The sequence below is a fragment of the Purpureocillium takamizusanense genome, chromosome 11, assembly GCF_022605165.1.
Source record: "Purpureocillium takamizusanense chromosome 11, complete sequence".
Classification (NCBI taxonomy): Eukaryota; Fungi; Ascomycota; class Sordariomycetes; order Hypocreales; family Ophiocordycipitaceae; genus Purpureocillium; species Purpureocillium takamizusanense.
The window spans coordinates 856,053-873,538 of NC_063078.1; the positions used below are offsets into that span (position 1 = coordinate 856,053).

Sequence of the window (17,486 nt, forward strand, 5' to 3'; positions counted from 1 at the left end):
GTGGCTGGCTGGTGGTGCGCCCGCTCTCTCGTCATTTGACCGACACGTCGGGATGCCGCGACAGCCGGATCTGCATTTCAACGGGCACATGTCGCGGAGGATAACGGAACCTTGTCTACTTGCTTACTCTGTCTGTCTGTCTGTCTGTCTGCCTGCCTGTCTGCCCCTTTCTGGCTGGGCCTTTGGGGTTTTTTTCTTTCTCGCTGGGTGATTGACGGCCGAGTAGTGTTAGTATTCCAAGTGGTTGCTGCGCGCACGTACGTACGTACGTACGTACTATGATGTAGCATGTATGTATGTATGTATGCGCGTGTTTATGTCTGTACATGAGTTGTACATGTGCGGCTCCGCGCGGAGAGAGTGAGCGAGCCATCAACAGAGAGGATGCGGTGCATGGTACTGCAGAGCAGGGCCGGAGGAGAAGAACCCCCGCTCCCGGGAGGAAGAAGGGCGGGGCGGGGGGGGTTGCAACTCGTAAGCAGGCCAAAGAGCGGTGTCGAGGGTGGTTGGTGGTTTGACGACGAGGCGGACGTCGGGCTGAATGGTGGTGGTGGTGGTGGTGGTGGTGGTGGGTGATCATCTTTGACCAGGCCAGGGCGAGAGAGAGGGGGCGGAGAGAGAGAGAGAGAGAGAAAGAAGAAGCCCCCCTGCGCGGCTCTGCTCATCCTCCATCTCCCGCCGTCAGAACTATATGTGTTTACCTTTGGCAGTTAGGGCGCCGCCGCTTGGTGGCGCGGCTCCGTCGAATGTCGGCATCTTTAGCGGCGTTCCGATGAGAAGACGACGACGACACACACAGCCCTGTCGACAACGTACACAGATGGTGGTTTGCGATAGGGGTCAAGCACCTTTCTTGGCTGAAAGGAGCAACCGTGAGCGGGCAGCAAGCAGCATGCCCCCGTCCTGTTGCGAGACGCAGCGTCGTAATCCGCATCATCCATCGTCTTACAGCGGCGGTTCTTTTGCGCTCTGCTCTCTCTCTCTCATTTCATTTTCTCCCCCTCAGTTCGTTCCTCCGCCGCTCGTCATCAAGTACGTAGTATTGGGGGTCATTCCAGCCCCGAACCCAGCTTATACCTACGGAGGAGTACTACTACCAACTTACTAACCTAACGTTGGTACTTACATGCGACAGTGAGGGAAAAAAACAACAACGCCGTGCTGACCTGACCTACGCAATAATAGTACCTAGGTAGTGTAGTAACGTTGGTGGTCCCTTCATATGTACTACAAGGACGGGTTCCCCCGTGGTCGGAATAACCTTGCGCGAGTGTGTCACCGTACTCCCCCTTCCCCGTGTCTCGGGGTTACACTCGCCGGGCGCACGCGAGGGGGAAGGCGACCAAATGAAGGAAGGAAAGGAAGAAACAGAGAAAGAAAAGAAAAAAACAACAACAACAAAATAACGCGGCATTTTCGACGTGCAGCAAGCATGCAGGCAGGCCCTGCTGCTTGCCGTGCATACATACATACATGCATGCGGCAAAGTAATACATGGGTTTCGGTTAGGATGCTGCTGTTGTGTATGTATGTATGTATGTACGTGTGTGTACGTACGTGCAGAGTGGCTCGCTCCCCTGTCCATTTCTCCCCGTATGCAATGCATGCCCGCCGCCGCCGCCGCTCCCGCAAAGCATCAAAGGCAAGGGCAAGGGCAAGCAGGGATGGAGGGAGCAGCCGGTGACGGAGCGACAAGCATGTAACTTGGTATGTGCGCATCTAATGAGTTAGTAGTGTGCTGTGCTGTACATACATACAACAGCCGCAGCTTAGCTGTTCCCCCCCCCCTGCTGATCTGCCGACTGCTGATGATATGATGATGACGGTGGTGATGAATGATGGAGGATGGGGCTGGCGCCGTGCTTGCCGGAACTTTGTCGTCCGTTTTACGCCAGCGGATGGACGAAGAAAGGAAATCCCGAGAGATATTTCCCTTTGCCGGCCAACCGACACTCACACACACACAGTCGTCCGGTTAAGTCGGCAGCGTCACGCAGCCCACCGGCGCGCCAGGGCCCTCATGTGGCCCTTCCCTTCAATCCTCCCCCCCCCGGTCTTCGGGCCATGCCGCCAGGGATCACGGCTGTTGCATCAATCCCATGCCCTTGCCAAACCAACAAGACGCCCGCTCGCCGCCATTCCCGCGCCAACCCCCCCCCCACCGTGGAGCGAGCGTGCCCGTTGCCGTACGTACATCCCTCCATTTCGACTGACATGACCGTCCACCACCCACCTAGTAAATCGTGTGTGTGTCGTCGAGCGATTAAGCATGATGATGGCCACAAGCAAAGCGTGCCCACGGACAACAATCTGTATGCAGTAAAAAGAAGGGAAGAGGGGCAGACGACGTATGTATGCGATGTAGTACACAAAGGGAAACCGAAAAGACAGTCGTCCTCGCCCCCCCCGCCGCCGACACAAAGTTTTTCTTTCGGTCTCTGTTCGGAAACCGGGGCTTCGTCGGAGAAAGAAAAAGAGAAAGAGAGGCTTTTCTTACTTCGTACATACTGCAAGTGCAGTAAGTACCATGCTCACGCGACAGTGCTACAGCCGCCCGCATCCGGCTGTTGGGAGCCTTCTCCGACAGGGGACAGGCAGCAGGGGGAGGAGGGAGTCGGACCCACGGCCCTGGCGAGACGAGACGAGGCGTCCGCGCCCGAGACATTTGATCCATGGATGCCATGTTCTCTTTCTTGCTTTGCATGTTGTTGTTGTTGTTGTTGCACCTTTTTGCAGGGGGGAGGGGGTTTGTCGCCGTTACGTATCTACAAGTACCGTGTTGTACTTGGGAAAAGAGCCTCAAAGGCTCCCATCCCCCTTCCTCAGCTTGGAAAAGCAGGGGCACGCCGCCCTCTTCCATCCATCCAAACAGAGAAAGAGAGGTACTAGATCGGATGAAGCGTGCCGTGGAGATGCCGAGCCCGGCAGGGCAGGGCGCCACCGAACATCCATCAACGATGTCCAACTGGGATGAGAGCTGGGGGACCTGGTGACGTCGTTGGGGGCCCTCGCCGTCGCAAAAAAACAACACCCTACACATCCAGCCGGAAAGCAACCTGTCGTATGCATGTGGGAAGGACGGGAATGATGATGATGATGACGACGGACGGACGGACGGACGGGGCCCCTAGTTTGAGGCTTGAGGAGGGGAGGTTTTGTAGATGGTACTTGGCTTGGACGGAGCTCGTACTGTGTGCTGCTGCTGCTGCTGCTGCTGCATGTATGGATGGACTAGGTCTTTCCGGTTTGCAGACAATCGCTCACGCGACATACCAAAGGCAGCGGCGCGGAGGAAGGGGGGAACCGACCCGAAGAGGAAGAAAGCAGATTGTCATCATGTGAGTGAGGGAGGGGCTGAAAAGGGCAGCTAGGTGTCTATGAGAAATACAGTTCTTTCTCTCTTCCCTCGGCCGCACGTGGGAACTCTCGGAAGAGCTTCTTTCTCGGAAAACGGAAGGGGCGGGAGGGACGGACAAACTGTGGAACGCATTACACGGCGAAGAATACCAAGGGTACGCCCGTCCCAACGCCATGACTATGAATGACTATTGATTGGCAACACGCTCCTTGCCAGATGCAGTTGATGAGGCCCTGGGCTGTTTCGACATGTTAAGTCTGGGTGGGTGTGCCTTTGCCTCTTCTCCAAAAGACCACGCACACCGGGCCATAGAGTCGCTCGCTCGCTCACGTCAACTCACTCACTCTCTCACTCAAATCCACTCACTCACTCACTCACTCAACTCCAACTCACTCACACCATCCTCACCCAGTTACCCGTCGCCGCACCAATAAACCCACTCCCTCCAGTCATGCCCATCACACCCGCCACCCCCTCCGAGCCCGTGCTTTGACGCCTCACGACAGCTTCTTCTGCATCAGGTCCGCCAGCTCGTCCAGCAGCTCCACCGTCTCGGCCGGGCTGGCGATCCACGCCGTCGTGCCCACGCTCCGCGCCTTGAAGTCGTTGGACCCAGCGCTGAGGAACTGGTCGCCGACGTGCAGCGTGTTCTCCCCGCGGATCACGCCGCCCCCGCGCCCGAACCACTGCTGGCACACCGTCACGCCCCAACTCTTGTCCCCGATGTCGACGAAGACGTCGCGCCCGCCGTTGAAGGCGCAGAACGGCACCCCGCGACGCCCCGTCCCCGCCGTCCCCGCCACCTGCAGCGACGACCCCAGGCTCGACAGCTCCAGGATGCGCTGCACCACCAGGACCGTCTCCTCGAGCGACTCGCGCGCGATGCGGACGGACGGGTCCGTCGGGATGATGCCCACCGCCCTGTCCTTGCGCAACACCGTCGCCGGGAGGTTCATGGTCCGCACGCAGTCTCGCAGTGCCGACTCGGCCACGTCCAACAGGGCCCTGATATCCGCCTCGGACCACGCCGCCATCTCGGGCGTCAGCCAGCGTTGCCGCGGCACCGGTGCCAGGCGGTATGGGGAGGATAAGTCGAACTCGAAGAGGTAGTTTGCCTCCCCGCCCATGATGACAATGCTGTGCTTCTGCGTATTGTCCAGATCCGGCGACTCGGCGATGGCGTCGAGCAAGCCGTGGAGGCGTTCGTAGTAGCGATCCGCGCCAGTGTATCCCGCCGCCGTAACGATGCCAATCTTGATGTTCTTGCGCAGCAGGTCTGGGTCCCTCGCCCCTGTCAGTATGTTGCTCCCTCCCTTTCAGCACACATCGTCATGTTCGGTCAAGACCTACCCAGTAATCTCGGAATGATCGGGCTTGACGGCTCCAGGCTCTCGCCATCGTCGTATAGTGTCACGTCACCGTCAAAGGTGGCCAGCTGGAGCGCTCCACCTGTAACAGCCATGGTCTGCGCCGAGTTCAGAACCAGCCGCACGTCGTTGAACGACGGAGCAACGTAGCGTCGAGACGAGATGTATCGCTTGCGGTCCTGGTACTTGAATGCCGCTTCCAGGGGTAGCCGCGTGAAGAAGGGGCCCACCGTGGGCACCAGCATCCCGAGTTTGGAGGGCACGGTCGGGAGCAGGTTCGCTGCGCCGTCTTGCACCTGGAGCTGGTTCTGCTTTTGACGCGCAACTACTGCTGTCAGTGCGACGGGTTTGTACCGAGGAGACATTGTCAAGTGCCTCCCAGAGAGCGTGACGATTCAGGGAACGTACTATGATCATCGATCATCATCTCGACGTCTCTCATGATTTCAGCGTACCGCCTGTGCGCCTCCTCGGCCATCTTGGCGATGTTTGTGTCATCGCCAATCACGCCTGTCGGCTGGGAGTATAGCACGAATGGTACGGCCAACAAGCCCTTCACCCACTCTACAATGACCGTCAAGGTTAGCCCTTTGGTCCTGCGATCAAGGGCAGGGTCGGATACAGCCACATCAGCATCCGCGAGCCGACAAGACGGCGACAATGTATCACATCTCAACGACCCTTCCTTCTTTCGGGAGATTGACGGCCATCAGAAGCGAGGCGTATGGGCTTGACGTACCGATGAACTGATCTCGTCGGTGAGTCTTGAGGGCATCTTCCCCGTCGTTAGCAAGCAGGCCGCCACGACCATGGGTGCAGCTGTGTTCGCCTAGGCCGTCCTATCAGGGCAACTCACATTCGACACGGTATCTCGTCGTCATCTTGAAGACTTCTTGGGCTGTACAGCGCGTGTGCCAAGGTGACTTCAGGAGACGTTGAGAGCAGCAACCACGTTTGGGCGTTAGTATTTGATGCTACGAGCGACTCGTCGCGGCACGTCGTTCTCCAAGGCTAATTAGCTAATGCGCAAGGCTTCTGCGGGGGGTCGAGGAGGATCACCGGCAGGGGAGGTCAGATGAGGTAGGGTCAAGCGACAGCCGCGGCGCGTTTTCGAACCAAACTCCTGTCGCACGTCGGGGAGTCGACTGTCCAAGGTGAGTCGTCGCTGAGGCGGGGCAATTCGTCCAATGTTGGACAAAGCGGATGGACGGTGAGCGGGGAGGAGGGGGGGGGGGGGGCTGGCGGCCAGTGCCGGCACACGGAGTCTGCCGACTGGACTACTGGACGCTCTGGCGCAACCACCATCTCCCGCCCCATCGGGCATTCAAACCGACCTCACGCCACATTGGGAATCCCATCCGCTATCGATCGATCCGCTCCAAACGAACTACTAATGCTGTCTGTCAATTGATCGTTTTGTCTTTTTTTTTCTCTTTGGTTGCAATGTCTAGACCTTCCGTCCGTCTCCTCCCGCTCTACAAAGCACCCGCATCCTCAAGACGGCAACCCACTCGCTTGAACTCTCTGCCTTGGTTGCATTCGCTCGCGGCTTCTTGCCCGTGACGGCCAACAGGCAACGCTTCCTACATATGACCGACCCTCCACATCTCGCCAAGCGACTGCGGCGGGTATCTTCGTCCTGACTGTCGTCAAGCGTGCCGCGCTGCGACCCTTGAAGCGGTAGAGCCCCCCGCTCGCTCAAAGATGACAGCTTGGCACCGCAATGGCTTTCCCAACTGATCCAATCTTAATACTCCGACGCACGGCTCGTGCAAGACTCATGCACTACCTCCATCTTGCCACCACGGTAGAGTGTTTCCTCCTCAAAGGCTGGTCGGCGGCCTGGTCAACGCGTCCAGAATCGTTGCTTCTAGCTAGGCGGCGCCCCGCCGGCCAATTGCCCTTGCTGCGCCAAGAGCTGCTCCTGTCGCGCCTGCTCGGCAGCCACCTCGTCGGCCTTGGCCATGACGGTCTGGATCATATTTTGCTCTTCTGCAGAAAGATGCCCGGCCAGGCTGGCGTAGTACTGCGGCTGCTCCTGTTGCATTTCTGCGAGGCAACGTCAGCCAGCGGTCCTCACTCGATGCCACACCATCGCCTTTGGTTGGAAGACGACTTACTCATCAGGGTGGCTTTGAAGAGCTGATACGGCTCAATCTTGTCCAAAGGCGACTCGAGAAGGACACTATCCTCCCCAAGTTCGTCGTCGTCGCCGTCATCAATAGCACGACTGAATTTTTGTGCCTGGAAGCCGTCAGTCCATGCGAATTCGCGACTCGGGAAGATTCCCTCGCGCTTACCTCGTCATTCAAAAAGTCCAAGTAAGCCTTGCTCTCATCCTTGGTCTCGGCAGTTCCCTCTTCTGTGACCTCCTCCTCGCCGTTCCAGTTGGCTTCGTCTTCGTCCCATTCGTCGTCCTCGCCATAGTCATAAGCAGATTCGAGCTGAAAGTCATCGCGCAAAGCCTCTTCTCGGTCTGTCGAGCGAGTTAGCTTTTCGTCTAGAAACGACCATGGTCTCAGTACGTACTCTTCATAGCATTCGGAAGGGTTCTGAAGAGCTCCGTGATGCCCTGAAGCAAGCGCGGCCACCCAACGGACACGCTGGCGGGGACCTGTTCATGGTTCACACTGAGCAGTGCGGAGATTGCCACGATGCACAGCTTCTTGTCGTGGACACGGCTGAAAGATGTCATGCTGCCAAACCACAAGCTGAAGAAGCGATTCGTCCAGCCCTTGTTCTCCAGCACCTGCAAGGTGAGCATGGGGTTGTAGTGAATGGAGTTGATGACCATCTCCATGAGATGAATCTTGTAGCTCTTGATCTTGACCTCCTGGGCGGAGAGAATGTTCATGGCCATGACGATGAAGCCCTCTACACAAGTGTCGATGTGACCGCGAAGACTCAGCATCATGGCTTCGGCAAGCTTGCAAGCACAAATTCTCTCGACGCCACCCTGGACGCTGTCGGTGAACATATCGGCCACCATGGAATAAAGCGCCTGAACGTATTCTGGCTTCTGCACCAGCTGAGGCACACCGTACTGAACAAAGTTGTCCAGCGCCGGCAGCATGTCCTCGAGGTAGTACTCGGCGCCAGCCTTGAACGTGGTGTGGATCAGCTCAAATGCCTGCCACATGTTCGGCGAAATGCCCTTTGCGGCAAAGGTGCAGCTGTCAATAATCTCGAACACCTCGTTATAGAGATCTACGCCAAGTCAGTACCGTGCGTAGCAGATCAGCCGCAAGTAAGAGGGAAAGGGGCGTACCGTATAGCTTATTCTCCAAGGTGATCTTAATCACCGGCATCAGGACGGCTTCGATGTGGAGTAGCACATCAGGGGTGCTCTCAAGGGTGAGAATCAGGGTGCCGATTGTTTGCAAAACACCAAGGGCAGTGATGCTCTTGTCGTCATACTCGGCATAGAGCTCGCCATCGTCACCGGCCCGGGTCTCCTTCTCCAAGAGCTCGCGCACGATGCGCAGGTACGTGTCGCGAAGTTGCTCGCAGAGTGCGACTGCAAATGGAGTCAGCTCCGTCGCGAAAACCTCCACAAAGTCCTCCATGACATTAGCGAGAGCATCGATATCAGCCTCATTTGCCAGCTTCAAGAGCTGCTGCATGATTGTTGGGATACTCTGCTGCATGCTGGTTCGGATCACATCATGTCTGATGAGAGGCTGCAGAGCGAGGGCCGCGGTTACCCGGACGGGTAGCGCCGCGTCGGCCATGCAGTCCAGGATGTGGCGGTAGATGGTAAGCAAATTGTTCTGGTCCTGGAAGTTGAGTTGCTCGAACTTCTCGATTGTGTCGCAAGCCCTCGCACGGAGATAGCCTTGCGCGCTGGTGAAATCGGGGAACACGTAGCGCACCAGGAAATATTCGACCTGATCGGCGATGGGACTTTTCTTGCTGAGGATGACGGGAGCGAGGGTGCCAATCATCCTCAAAGCACCCTCCTTGGCGACGTGATTCTTCTTATCGTCCGGAGACTGCTCATACTCGTTGACAACCGCGTTGACAAACTTCAGGATCTCAAAGGTCTCCTTCCGGCGGTTCTTGGTAAGGTTAACGAGGAAGTTGGTAGCCGCAACATCAGGCGCGGAGGCTTCTTCGAAGTAATTGAGCTTCCGGTGAAGATACTCCTCTGGCTCTTCTTCGAACTGCTCAATATCCTCCTCCGACAGACATAGAACAGGGAAGACAAAGTGCGTTACAAGGTTGGTCAGGTGCGGCTTTAGGTGCGTCCACATCTCCTTGGGACGCACCGACTCATCGAGGAAGACGAGTGTGTAAGACAAGCAAGGACGGCTGAGCCACGATGTTTTGGCCACCCATTTCTCGATCTCCTGGAGGTAGTGCTTAAGGATCTCGGGGGCAATATTGGCCGTGAAGTCCTTGGCAAACTGCGCGGCATCGTCACCTTTTCCAGGGCTCGACGGGTTTCCGTGTCTGGGACAATGTGTTGGCTTTTTGCAACCATAGTTTCCATGCAAGAGGTTTTTACGAACCTGATAAACAATCGGTTGAGGTTGAAGTATGCCCACTTCTTGGCTTTCCACCAATGATGCTTCTCTCGGTCAAACTGGTCACCTTGCATGGAGCTTGCTGGGGCAGCCTTGGACACGGTCTGAAGAAAGACAGTGCACCACGCGATGTTAACCTGTTGCTGCCGCAGGTACGGGGATAGCTCGAGCTGCAAGAGAGGTCAGCTGTGGCCTTCCTACAGTATTCACAAGGACCAGGGAGCAATACCCAGGTGGCGTGCTTGTATGCCTTGAGGGCCAGGTGCAACATCTCACCGGCCTCGTCACTCTCTTGGTTCACCAGCTCATTGCAGATTGCCATCAGACGAGGGAAGCTGGTCTCCACAATGCTATCGAAGTGAGCCCGATCCTGACTCTCCGTCGACTTGTAACGGAAGGCACGGCAAAGCGCAAGGAGGCACTGGAGACCAGCGTGGACGGAACTGGGGCTGTTCGTGTTCAGCAGCTCCATCGTGAACTCGATGAAGCGAGGCCATCGGCTCGGGAAGTCGCATTGGAGGATGCGCTGGAGGACGGGGACGAGTTGCTGGCGCACTGGACCTTCGGAGGTTGCCAGGATGGGCACCAATATCTCTCGGATGCGAGACTTCTCATCTTCGGGTATCAATGTTTCGTTGGAGAACTGATCGGATTGATACCAGGAACGATTAACGCGATTCTTGATATAGATGACGGCTGGGAAGCGAGGGTCAGCATCGTGTATGAGGCAATCAGCAGACGATGACCGGGCGGCAAGAAGTACTAGAAAGTCGGACGCTCGCGTCCTGCTCGGCCTGGAGTATCTGAAACAGGCAGTCCATGAAACCGCCATGTTCCTCGACCTAGCGGAGGTAGAAGACCAGTCAGCGGTTTCAATCCATCGAAAAGAGAGGGCTGGAATCGTTGGGCTCAGGCGGCCGTGTTCTCTCTATAGCAAAAACGGCCGCAAGGCGAGCTCGAGCTGTTGCATGGTCCATCGGGTGCATGCCGAAGCTCGCCTAGAGACTGTGTACCGACCGGGTGCCAGATCACGTACCTGCTTCAGCTGCAGCTCAGCCCGGCGCCGGTTGTCCGCATCGGCGTCCAAGCTCGCGGCGAGCAAGCCTCGGACAGCAGCAGAGTCCATCTCGGGAGGTATGCGAGAAGATGCGAGGCGGGCTGGGGCGGGCGGAGGGGGGGAAGGGGAGGAGTGTTGTCGAGGAAGACCGTGGTTGTTGATGTGCGGCGCTCACTCAGGACAAGGAGGGCGAATGGCGGGGCATCTATCTATCCCTGGGCGCTGCGGGCGAAAGGGCTCCCGTCGGGTCGGGTCTGCTGCTGTGTGGCACGCACGCACGTGGCCAGCGACGAGGGCAGCCTGGGGTCGGGCAACGATTGGGCTTTGTCGGGCCAGGCTGGCGGGCGGGTATCGGAATGCGAGGCGAGCCGGGAGGGTTCGCGGCGCAAGTTGAAGAAGAAAAGACGACGACGATGATGGGGGGAGGGCCGGGTTGGTGGTGGCGGGCGTCAGTCAGGGACGGGGACTTTTTTCGAAATTCGTGTGCTTGGTCTGGCTGGTGCCCGCTGATTGGGGACCTGCCTGGCCCATTTGCCCACCCACCACCACCCCCAGCAGGCCGGCTTACATAAAAGCAACCCAGAGCCACGGCCGACCAAGGGGAAAAAGCTGCTGCCCGACATGGATGGGGTGTCGGAGCGGCAGAGTGGCTAGGCCGCAAATCAAAGTTGCTGTTGCTGCTGGCTGGCATGAGACACTGCCGCCATTGTTTTTCTCCCCCCCTTTCGCGGCGCGTCGCAACAGGGCAAGATGGCATAGGCCCTTTTATGAGGGGCCCTTTTACTGTACATTTTGGCTCGCGCCCTCTTGCGTAATAACTACCTGTACCTTATGGCCCTGGGGACAGGGAGGGAGGGATGATTTCCCACGTGGCCGGCAACGGTAGGATTGTCACTTCGGAAGAAAGCACTGCAGAGGCTCCATCGACAAGAGATGGGCACTAACTGCTGCCTCCCGCGCTCGCTGTGGCGATGCATCTTGTACCTTACAGTACTAAGGTACTATCCCGGAGCACACTGTCAGGCCAGCCCACTGTGTTGGGCCAGAGGTAGCGCAGACTGAGCGCTCAAGCATAAACTTGTGCACACCGCTTTGTGGCCTGGGCCTCGGCTTCGACTGCGGGACACGGCTCTGCCAGACTACGTCCAAAGTGGTAACATGTTGAAAAGCTCCGTGCGAAGCAGTGTGCGCAAGGGCTGCACATTGCTGGCGTCGTTGACGCATGGGCTGGTCGTCGGGTGGTCACCAGCGGAGGAAGCAGGCAGGGGCAAGGCAAGCTTCGAGTCCATGCACGCCCGACCCGAGAGGTGGAACGCCAGCAGGCAGGCGCACTCTCGTGGTGAGGTACGGAGGTACCCGACCTTGCCTTCTGCTGTTCTGTTGACCTGTACGATTACAGCGGTGGTGGCCGGCTCTAGGGCTGGCTGCAGGCTCCATTGGACAACCGCCTCCCAGGATTTGGGCCGGGCGGCCCCAACGCACAACCCAGCATTCCCAGGTGGTGGGCACATGGCCTGTGCGTGTGGTGTGGCACCGCAGGGTCCAGCAGCTCTCCATCCATCCGCCCAGCACCTGGCAGGTCTTGGGTCTGCCAGTGCCAGGGACGAACCGGCATGCCATGGAAACCCGCCGCAAGACGCAAGGAAGCGGACCGACAAGGAGGCGGGAGACTTCCCGCGTCGGGGGAGCGGGACCCTGAAGATGCTCTTCAGGCTAAACTCCAGGGGTAACTAGTCCACGGTCACGAACAACACAAGCGATTGGCGACTTCACTACTCATTCATTGTTGCAGACACCGGCCGTGCATAGTTACTACCTATACAGCATCGTGTGGTTGCAGCGCCATCGTGGAGGCAATGTATTTCGTAGGTACGAGGCAGCAAAATGGTACAGAGCCATTGAACGGACCCATTCTCCATTACGTAGTACGAAGTACCAGGTAGCTAAAGTCCATGACGGCCAGAGTGAAGCCTCGACAGCCACCAGAATAGTTTCGCTATGCTAGGAGTACCAAGCAAGAGGCATCTAAACGCCACGTTTACACGCGATACCTGTCTCCTTCCCGATACTGTTTGCATCTCTCAGCGTCGACTGGTCAAGATCCAGCTGCGGCCGCAAATAGAGGAAACAACGACATGCTGTAGCAGCAGGCTCCCTCCAATGGCCAAAGACAACGACGACAGCCTCCGCAAGTCGTCCTTCCACAGCCAAGTAGCTCGAAACCCAATTCAATCAGTGAGCCGAACACTGAAAAACAGCTTTGGCCGCCGGTGAAGAAGACCTGGCACAGATTGTGGCACAGACATCCCCATTATTGAGCATCGACGCCACCATTCGCCGGGGGCCCAACAATCCAATGCAAGCACAAGACTTTCTGTCTTGACCAGCATTAGCAGGCGTCACGAGACAACCAAACTGTTGGGCATATTCCAGTTTATTGGGCGAATTCAGTCTCAACATAGTAGCTTTCTTCAGGAAGCCGGCCGCGGCCCGTGGAGGAGCTCGCTTGGCGACCGCCCTGCACTGTAATTCTCGTTCCTCATCTTGGTATACCTTACATAGGTTCGCAGAACATCGGGACGAGGCGCAATCGAACCACACGCTACAGCGCCGATAGTACGCCAAGTCTAAATCGATGAAAAGTGGCATCTTCATCGTCGTGACCGTGGACATCGTCTTGAGTCACCGCGGCGCGCTGTCCCATCTGTATCAATTTATCAGGCGATGCTACCTGACCGGCATCCCACAACCCGTGTCTTGATGGCTACAAAGGCTCGCTGTTCTGAACACGGAATGAAGTCGGTTAGTACTGCTGCGCGCACGTCTTTAAGGAGCAAGCAATTGAGCGGCAAATCCACAACCGTTGCCATTAAAATAAACAAATCTTCCCACAAATCATGCCCTCCGATCCAGTTCGTTCTTTACCTGTTGGCAAACATTCACTCCCACCATAGCCTTCCATTTCACTTCTAATACCCACATACCTGTACCAGTCAAAACTCCTTGCTGACGAACTCGGGACATAACCGCTCAAGAAGCAAATAAACAAGTGCGCAAAAACAGGGCGCTCCCCCCCTTTCAAAAGTCCAGGATTTCTTGTGGTCTTGACCAAGTCTTTAATAGCATGGGCATATCGTATGCGTTTGCAGATCATAGTAGCCATACGGTGACATGGGAAGATCCAGGGCCTGGGCAAACCATCATGGTGGTGGCAAATGCTCCGGAGTCCAAATAGAAAGGCCATTCCTTGATCACGGATTGCGGGGTCTGATGCCATAGTCAGGCATCCGAGTATATGCTTCGTTCAAACGTTACTCGGAATTAACCATCAAAGGACCGAGAAACGAATGCTAGTAGATAGTCCAGTTGGCAGGCAAGTCACACAACAGGCGCGAGTCCGGAAATTGACCTAGATGGAGATCAATCGCATCGTGCAACGAGTAGTTGGCACTCCGCCAAGTATGTGAGGGCCAAGAGTTGATGGGATCGAGAATCGATCAGCCTTTTACTGGATCCGAGACGAGATGGAAATGCCGGTCCCACAAAGGTTGCGTAGTTCGGCTATGTCCAGATGCGCCCACAGGGCAAAGGTATCCAAGGCGCTTGAAAAAGAAATAAATTCCAAAGCCGTTCGGAGAGAACTCGTATAGCAGAAAAAGCAGTCCGGTGATAAAGGTCAAGAGACAGACCGGCCAGGCTGCCGCTAGATGTTAATAGTGTCAGTCTCTAACACAATATAATTCAGGTCCGCGGATGAAATCCAGGTATCAGTCGACGCAGAGAATGCATTTCAGCGGGGTAGGAACCCATCTTGTAAAACAAAAATTGGCTAATATGTACAAACTCAAGCACTTACCTTGCTGCCTAGACACTGGCCTCGTCGTTTGCTTTGCAACAACAGGGTCAATACCCAGGGACTGCTGTGGCCATCGGAATAGAAGAGACACAATGCAATCACATCCGGGGAGAGGGATCCGCCAGAGACCGGTCCAGGCAGCAAGTTCGAGTCTCAAGCAAAGGCATCCAATGTAAAGCGCGCCACGTTGCCCTCCTTTTCCCACCTGCGCCGCCAAAGGCGAAATATGAAAGGACATATGCAACATCATTCATCCAGGGCCGTGGAAAAAAGTCGACAACGATCCACTGGGGGCTTGTTCATAAAATGCAAAACGACGCCGTGACTCCAAGGGCATTTGATCTCAAGAGTTGCGCGAAATGGGCCCCAAGAGGGTGACCCAGACAGTTTATCCGGAGACCGTCGCGGTGCTGGCGAAGACGAGCGACAAATCATCAAGCGAAAATATCCAGGCATACTTCCCGGTAGGCAAAACTTGGACCTTCCAGATGGGATTCATGAGCGAGGATCCAAAGGCGTTAGGTAATCCGCGGGACGAGTCAAAAACAAAGAGATAGTGCCGGATGTCCATGGTCAAAAAGGAAGCCAGTCACCGGCCCGGTCATCTTGTGGGAAGGAGAAACAAGACACAGCCACGGCGTGGCCCAGCTCCGCAAGAATGCGAGGTCCTCGGAGCCATGGCAATATGGAGCAGGGATGGGGACTGCGTCGATTATCGTCGGGGGGGTCGGTGGTGCCTGTCGCTGTCCCTGTCACTACGACGATTACTTGAGCCTGCAGGGGGAGTCGGGGCTGTTGCCGGCGTTGCGGAAGAACGGGAAGGGGGGGCGGCTTCATACTGCTGTCCCTGGTTCGAGTAGCCTTGAGTTTGTTGTTGCGGAGCTTGGCCTGCTGGGGAAGCTAAAGAATTAGATTTCAAGCCCCAAGGGGGAGACGATGTGCTCCAACGAACGCACCTCGCCCATAAAAGGGATCATGGGGCTGCATGGCCGGATAAGGTTGCCCGGCAGCGGCGGGAGCCTGGCCCGGGAACGGCTGGTACGGTGATGAGGATGCTGGGTAAGTAGGCTGCTGCGGTGGAGCAGTCGCATAGACAGGCTGCTGGGGAGCTGCAGCCGACGCGCCTAACCGGGAGTTATAAGGATCATTTGGCTGGGCAAATCCAGATTGGGGCAGATTGGCTCCCGTTCCAATATATGGAGGGTCCTGGCTGGGCTGGTACCCGGGACGAATCATGGAACCACCCTGGGGAACAGAAAACCTTGGGTCCGGACCGGGAGACTGCTGGGTTGGCTGGTAGCCACCAGCGTACGCGCCACCACTGGTGCCGGCGTACTGTTGTTGTTGCTGTTGCTGCGGCGGAGGGTAGGCGCCAGATGCTCCAGTGTAGCCCGGTGCTCCGGTTCCCGGGTACCTGTTCTCATATCCAGAGTCACGGTAAGGGTCCGCTTGGAAAGGCGATTCGGTAGGGCCTTGGTTCTGGCGCGACTGATGCGTCTCAGAGTAGCGATATTGTACTACAGGTGAGTTAGATGAGAGTCTCGCGGCAAAGCCATTGGCGTCTCTCGAGGTATGGATACCTCCAGAGGTGTGGCGCGACGTCTGCGCTCGCCTCTCACTGTCCCATCGGGCAGAGTCGGCCTTGAGATCTTCAATCATCGCCTGTAGTGAGGTGCCGTGGCTCAGCATACATTCCGCGCTACACCACTTGCGACTCGCTCCCAGCAGCTCGGGAGCCAGTGGGTGAAAGGAAGGGTCAAGGAGAGATGGCTCACTGTAGTCAAGTTCCTGTAGGCTGTAATATAGTATCCTTGAACGACTTGGCCAGTCTGTGGGTTCTATTGTCCGAGGAGGTAGTATGTAAGCCAGATGAATCACATGCAAGACGTGGTGTTGCGTCGGTTGCGGTGCAGACGTGGCTATGGCGCCGTCGTACCTCGTAATGCCCAGGCCTTACCAGGGCATCGTTGCCCAGATAACGGCAAATGTCGGCCGAGATGACCTCGCGGTCAATACCATCGCGGGGGACGAAGTACTCGTTTTGTCGGGCTGTGGCCGTCGGCCCGGCTTGACTTTGGTTGCGGGGTTGCCTCGACATGATGAGGATGGAGAGACGGGGGGTTCGCGACGGCGGCGGAGGAGGGGGATGAGGGAGGAGTAGAGGTCAAAATAACGACCAGGTGGCGGCGAGAGGTGTGCAAGAGAGAAGAGTGCGTGAAAGAGAGGGAGAGGAGTCGAGGAGGCAGCAGCAGCGAGGGGCGACAGGGGGAAGGATAAAGAGGGCTGGTGCGTATGCTGCGGCGAGTGTGTCAGCAGATGGACAACGACTGGCAAGGGGAGCAGACAGGTTTCTGTCGAAAGAGGAGTCGGTGGCGGGTGAGGTGGTGGTGGTGGTGGTGGTGGTGGGAGGCGGGAGGTGGGAGGGTGGGAGGCGGCAGCTCCTTGGAGGCGGACGGGAGGCGAAGACGGCGGGCGGGCACCAAGAGAAAAGGCGGTTTGGCGGTGCGCAGGCGGGTGGAGACCTTGGGTACAGCGGCGCCCCAGCCCTGAGCAATCCAATAGGCCCCCACAGCTCGGCTGCCCTGTCCCTGGGGTGGGGCTGGGCCTGAACTTGAGCGACCTGATGATGTGCTGCTGGCAGCCCAGTGGGCCACTGGGAACCCGACTGCACCTCACCCACAGGGCACCAAGCGCTTGTGCTTGTCGCGAGCAGCTGCAGCGTCTGACACGGTCTGGGTCTGGTTGGACCGGACGTGGCCGAGCCGCAAGACGACAACTAATGGCCCAGGCGGAAGGTTGAGGGTCCCCAGCCCCTTCAAGCTTTGACGATGATGGTGGCGGACCGAGCCACTGGGACAGGCAAGGCCGGGCTGGTACGGCCACTCCACCGCCCCGGAAGTCTCTTTTTCTTCTCCCTCTCAGCGCCCAGCCAGGCAACCTCAAGTCTGGAGTGCCTTTGGACAGCCGGACCGTAGTATCCAATGCCGCCTTCGCCACCTCACAAGGCCGGCTGATGCTAGCCAACAGCCCCGTACACGCATCAGTTGGGCTCCTTTGGCCGTACCTTGGGGGCAAAGGCCAATCACAGGCGGGACTCGAAGTGCCTTTCAGATGCCTGCGGAGTGATTTGCGGTATGGGGGGTTTTTTTTTTTGCTGTTGCCTGAGACAAGAATCGATAATCGATGATTCGAGTCAACGCAAGTCGAGGCAGTGATGCAATTGCCGAGTCGACGCAGTATCACAGAGCGAGCCTTGTTGCTATTGAGGCGATACAGGGCACAACTCGGAATGAAAGTGGCGACAGCTCGCCCTCAAAATCCG

The 17,486-nt window shown here is 57.2% G+C and overlaps 4 protein-coding genes across 7 annotated transcripts; all 4 read right to left on the reverse strand.

The window, feature by feature from the left end:
- Positions 1-314: 314 nt before the first annotated feature.
- JDV02_010163 (uncharacterized protein) lies at positions 315-665 on the reverse strand (the record flags this gene model as incomplete). Its single annotated transcript, XM_047991884.1, has 1 exon — positions 315-665. The coding sequence occupies one exon, from the start codon at positions 663-665 to the stop codon at positions 315-317; it is 351 nt and encodes a 116-aa protein (XP_047847897.1).
- Positions 666-3,836: 3,171 nt separating this feature from the next.
- ISN1 (IMP-specific 5'-nucleotidase) lies at positions 3,837-5,928 on the reverse strand. 2 transcript variants are annotated; one of them, XM_047991885.1, is made up of 6 exons: positions 5,785-5,928; positions 5,582-5,728; positions 5,465-5,500; positions 5,134-5,289; positions 4,709-5,050; positions 3,837-4,634 (listed from the first exon to the last, which is right to left on the reverse strand). In XM_047991885.1, the coding sequence occupies exons 2-6, from the start codon at positions 5,604-5,606 to the stop codon at positions 3,856-3,858; spliced, it is 1,338 nt and encodes a 445-aa protein (XP_047847898.1). In that variant the 5' UTR covers positions 5,607-5,728; positions 5,785-5,928; the 3' UTR covers positions 3,837-3,855. The 2 variants fall into 2 exon arrangements, with proteins under 2 accessions (XP_047847898.1, XP_047847899.1); XM_047991886.1 differs by having other exon boundaries at positions 5,134-5,500.
- A 27-nt stretch (positions 5,929-5,955) lies between these two features.
- On the reverse strand, positions 5,956-10,854 carry NMD5 (Nonsense-mediated mRNA decay protein 5). 2 transcript variants are annotated; one of them, XM_047991887.1, is made up of 9 exons: positions 10,288-10,854; positions 10,015-10,093; positions 9,481-9,947; positions 9,237-9,421; positions 7,994-9,177; positions 7,255-7,932; positions 7,026-7,201; positions 6,846-6,969; positions 5,956-6,774 (listed from the first exon to the last, which is right to left on the reverse strand). In XM_047991887.1, exons 1-9 carry the CDS (start codon positions 10,375-10,377, stop codon positions 6,596-6,598), a joined length of 3,162 nt encoding a protein of 1,053 aa, XP_047847900.1. In that variant the 5' UTR covers positions 10,378-10,854; the 3' UTR covers positions 5,956-6,595. The 2 variants fall into 2 exon arrangements, with proteins under 2 accessions (XP_047847900.1, XP_047847901.1); XM_047991888.1 differs by having other exon boundaries at positions 5,956-6,969.
- A 3,310-nt stretch (positions 10,855-14,164) lies between these two features.
- On the reverse strand, positions 14,165-17,471 carry JDV02_010166 (uncharacterized protein). Of its 2 annotated transcripts, XM_047991890.1 has the most exons (6): positions 17,229-17,471; positions 16,101-16,459; positions 15,940-16,002; positions 15,745-15,826; positions 15,121-15,681; positions 14,165-15,052 (listed from the first exon to the last, which is right to left on the reverse strand). In XM_047991890.1, exons 2-6 carry the CDS (start codon positions 16,260-16,262, stop codon positions 14,877-14,879), a joined length of 1,044 nt encoding a protein of 347 aa, XP_047847903.1. In that variant the 5' UTR covers positions 16,263-16,459; positions 17,229-17,471; the 3' UTR covers positions 14,165-14,876. The 2 variants fall into 2 exon arrangements, with proteins under 2 accessions (XP_047847903.1, XP_047847902.1); XM_047991889.1 differs by having other exon boundaries at positions 14,165-15,826.
- Between the last annotated feature and the right edge of the window lie 15 nt (positions 17,472-17,486).

What these genes read in the sequence shown, in the direction of transcription:
- ISN1 (XM_047991885.1), bottom strand. Translation starts at nt 5,606, where the DNA reads ATGACGACGAGATACCGTGTCGAAT. An exon ending in GACGAGATACCGTGTCGAAT is followed by an intron (nt 5,501 to 5,581) that starts GTGAGTTGCCCT and finishes ACGACGGGGAAG; the next exon opens with ATGCCCTCAAGACTCACCGA. An exon ending in GATCATTCCGAGATTACTGG is followed by an intron (nt 4,635 to 4,708) that starts GTAGGTCTTGAC and finishes CGAGGGACCCAG; the next exon opens with ACCTGCTGCGCAAGAACATC.
- NMD5 (XM_047991887.1), bottom strand. Translation starts at nt 10,377, where the DNA reads ATGGACTCTGCTGCTGTCCGAGGCTTGCTCGCCGCGAGCTTGGACGCC. An exon ending in CTGAGCTGCAGCTGAAGCAG is followed by an intron (nt 10,094 to 10,287) that starts GTACGTGATCTG and finishes TACCTCCGCTAG; the next exon opens with GTCGAGGAACATGGCGGTTT. An exon ending in CTCAACCGATTGTTTATCAG is followed by an intron (nt 9,178 to 9,236) that starts GTTCGTAAAAAC and finishes ACATTGTCCCAG; the next exon opens with ACACGGAAACCCGTCGAGCC.
- JDV02_010166 (XM_047991890.1), bottom strand. Translation starts at nt 16,262, where the DNA reads ATGTCGAGGCAACCCCGCAACCAAAGTCAAGCCGGGCCGACGGCCACA. An exon ending in GTCGCGCCACACCTCTGGAG is followed by an intron (nt 15,682 to 15,744) that starts GTATCCATACCT and finishes ACTCACCTGTAG; the next exon opens with TACAATATCGCTACTCTGAG. An exon ending in TGATCCCTTTTATGGGCGAG is followed by an intron (nt 15,053 to 15,120) that starts GTGCGTTCGTTG and finishes CTTCCCCAGCAG; the next exon opens with GCCAAGCTCCGCAACAACAA.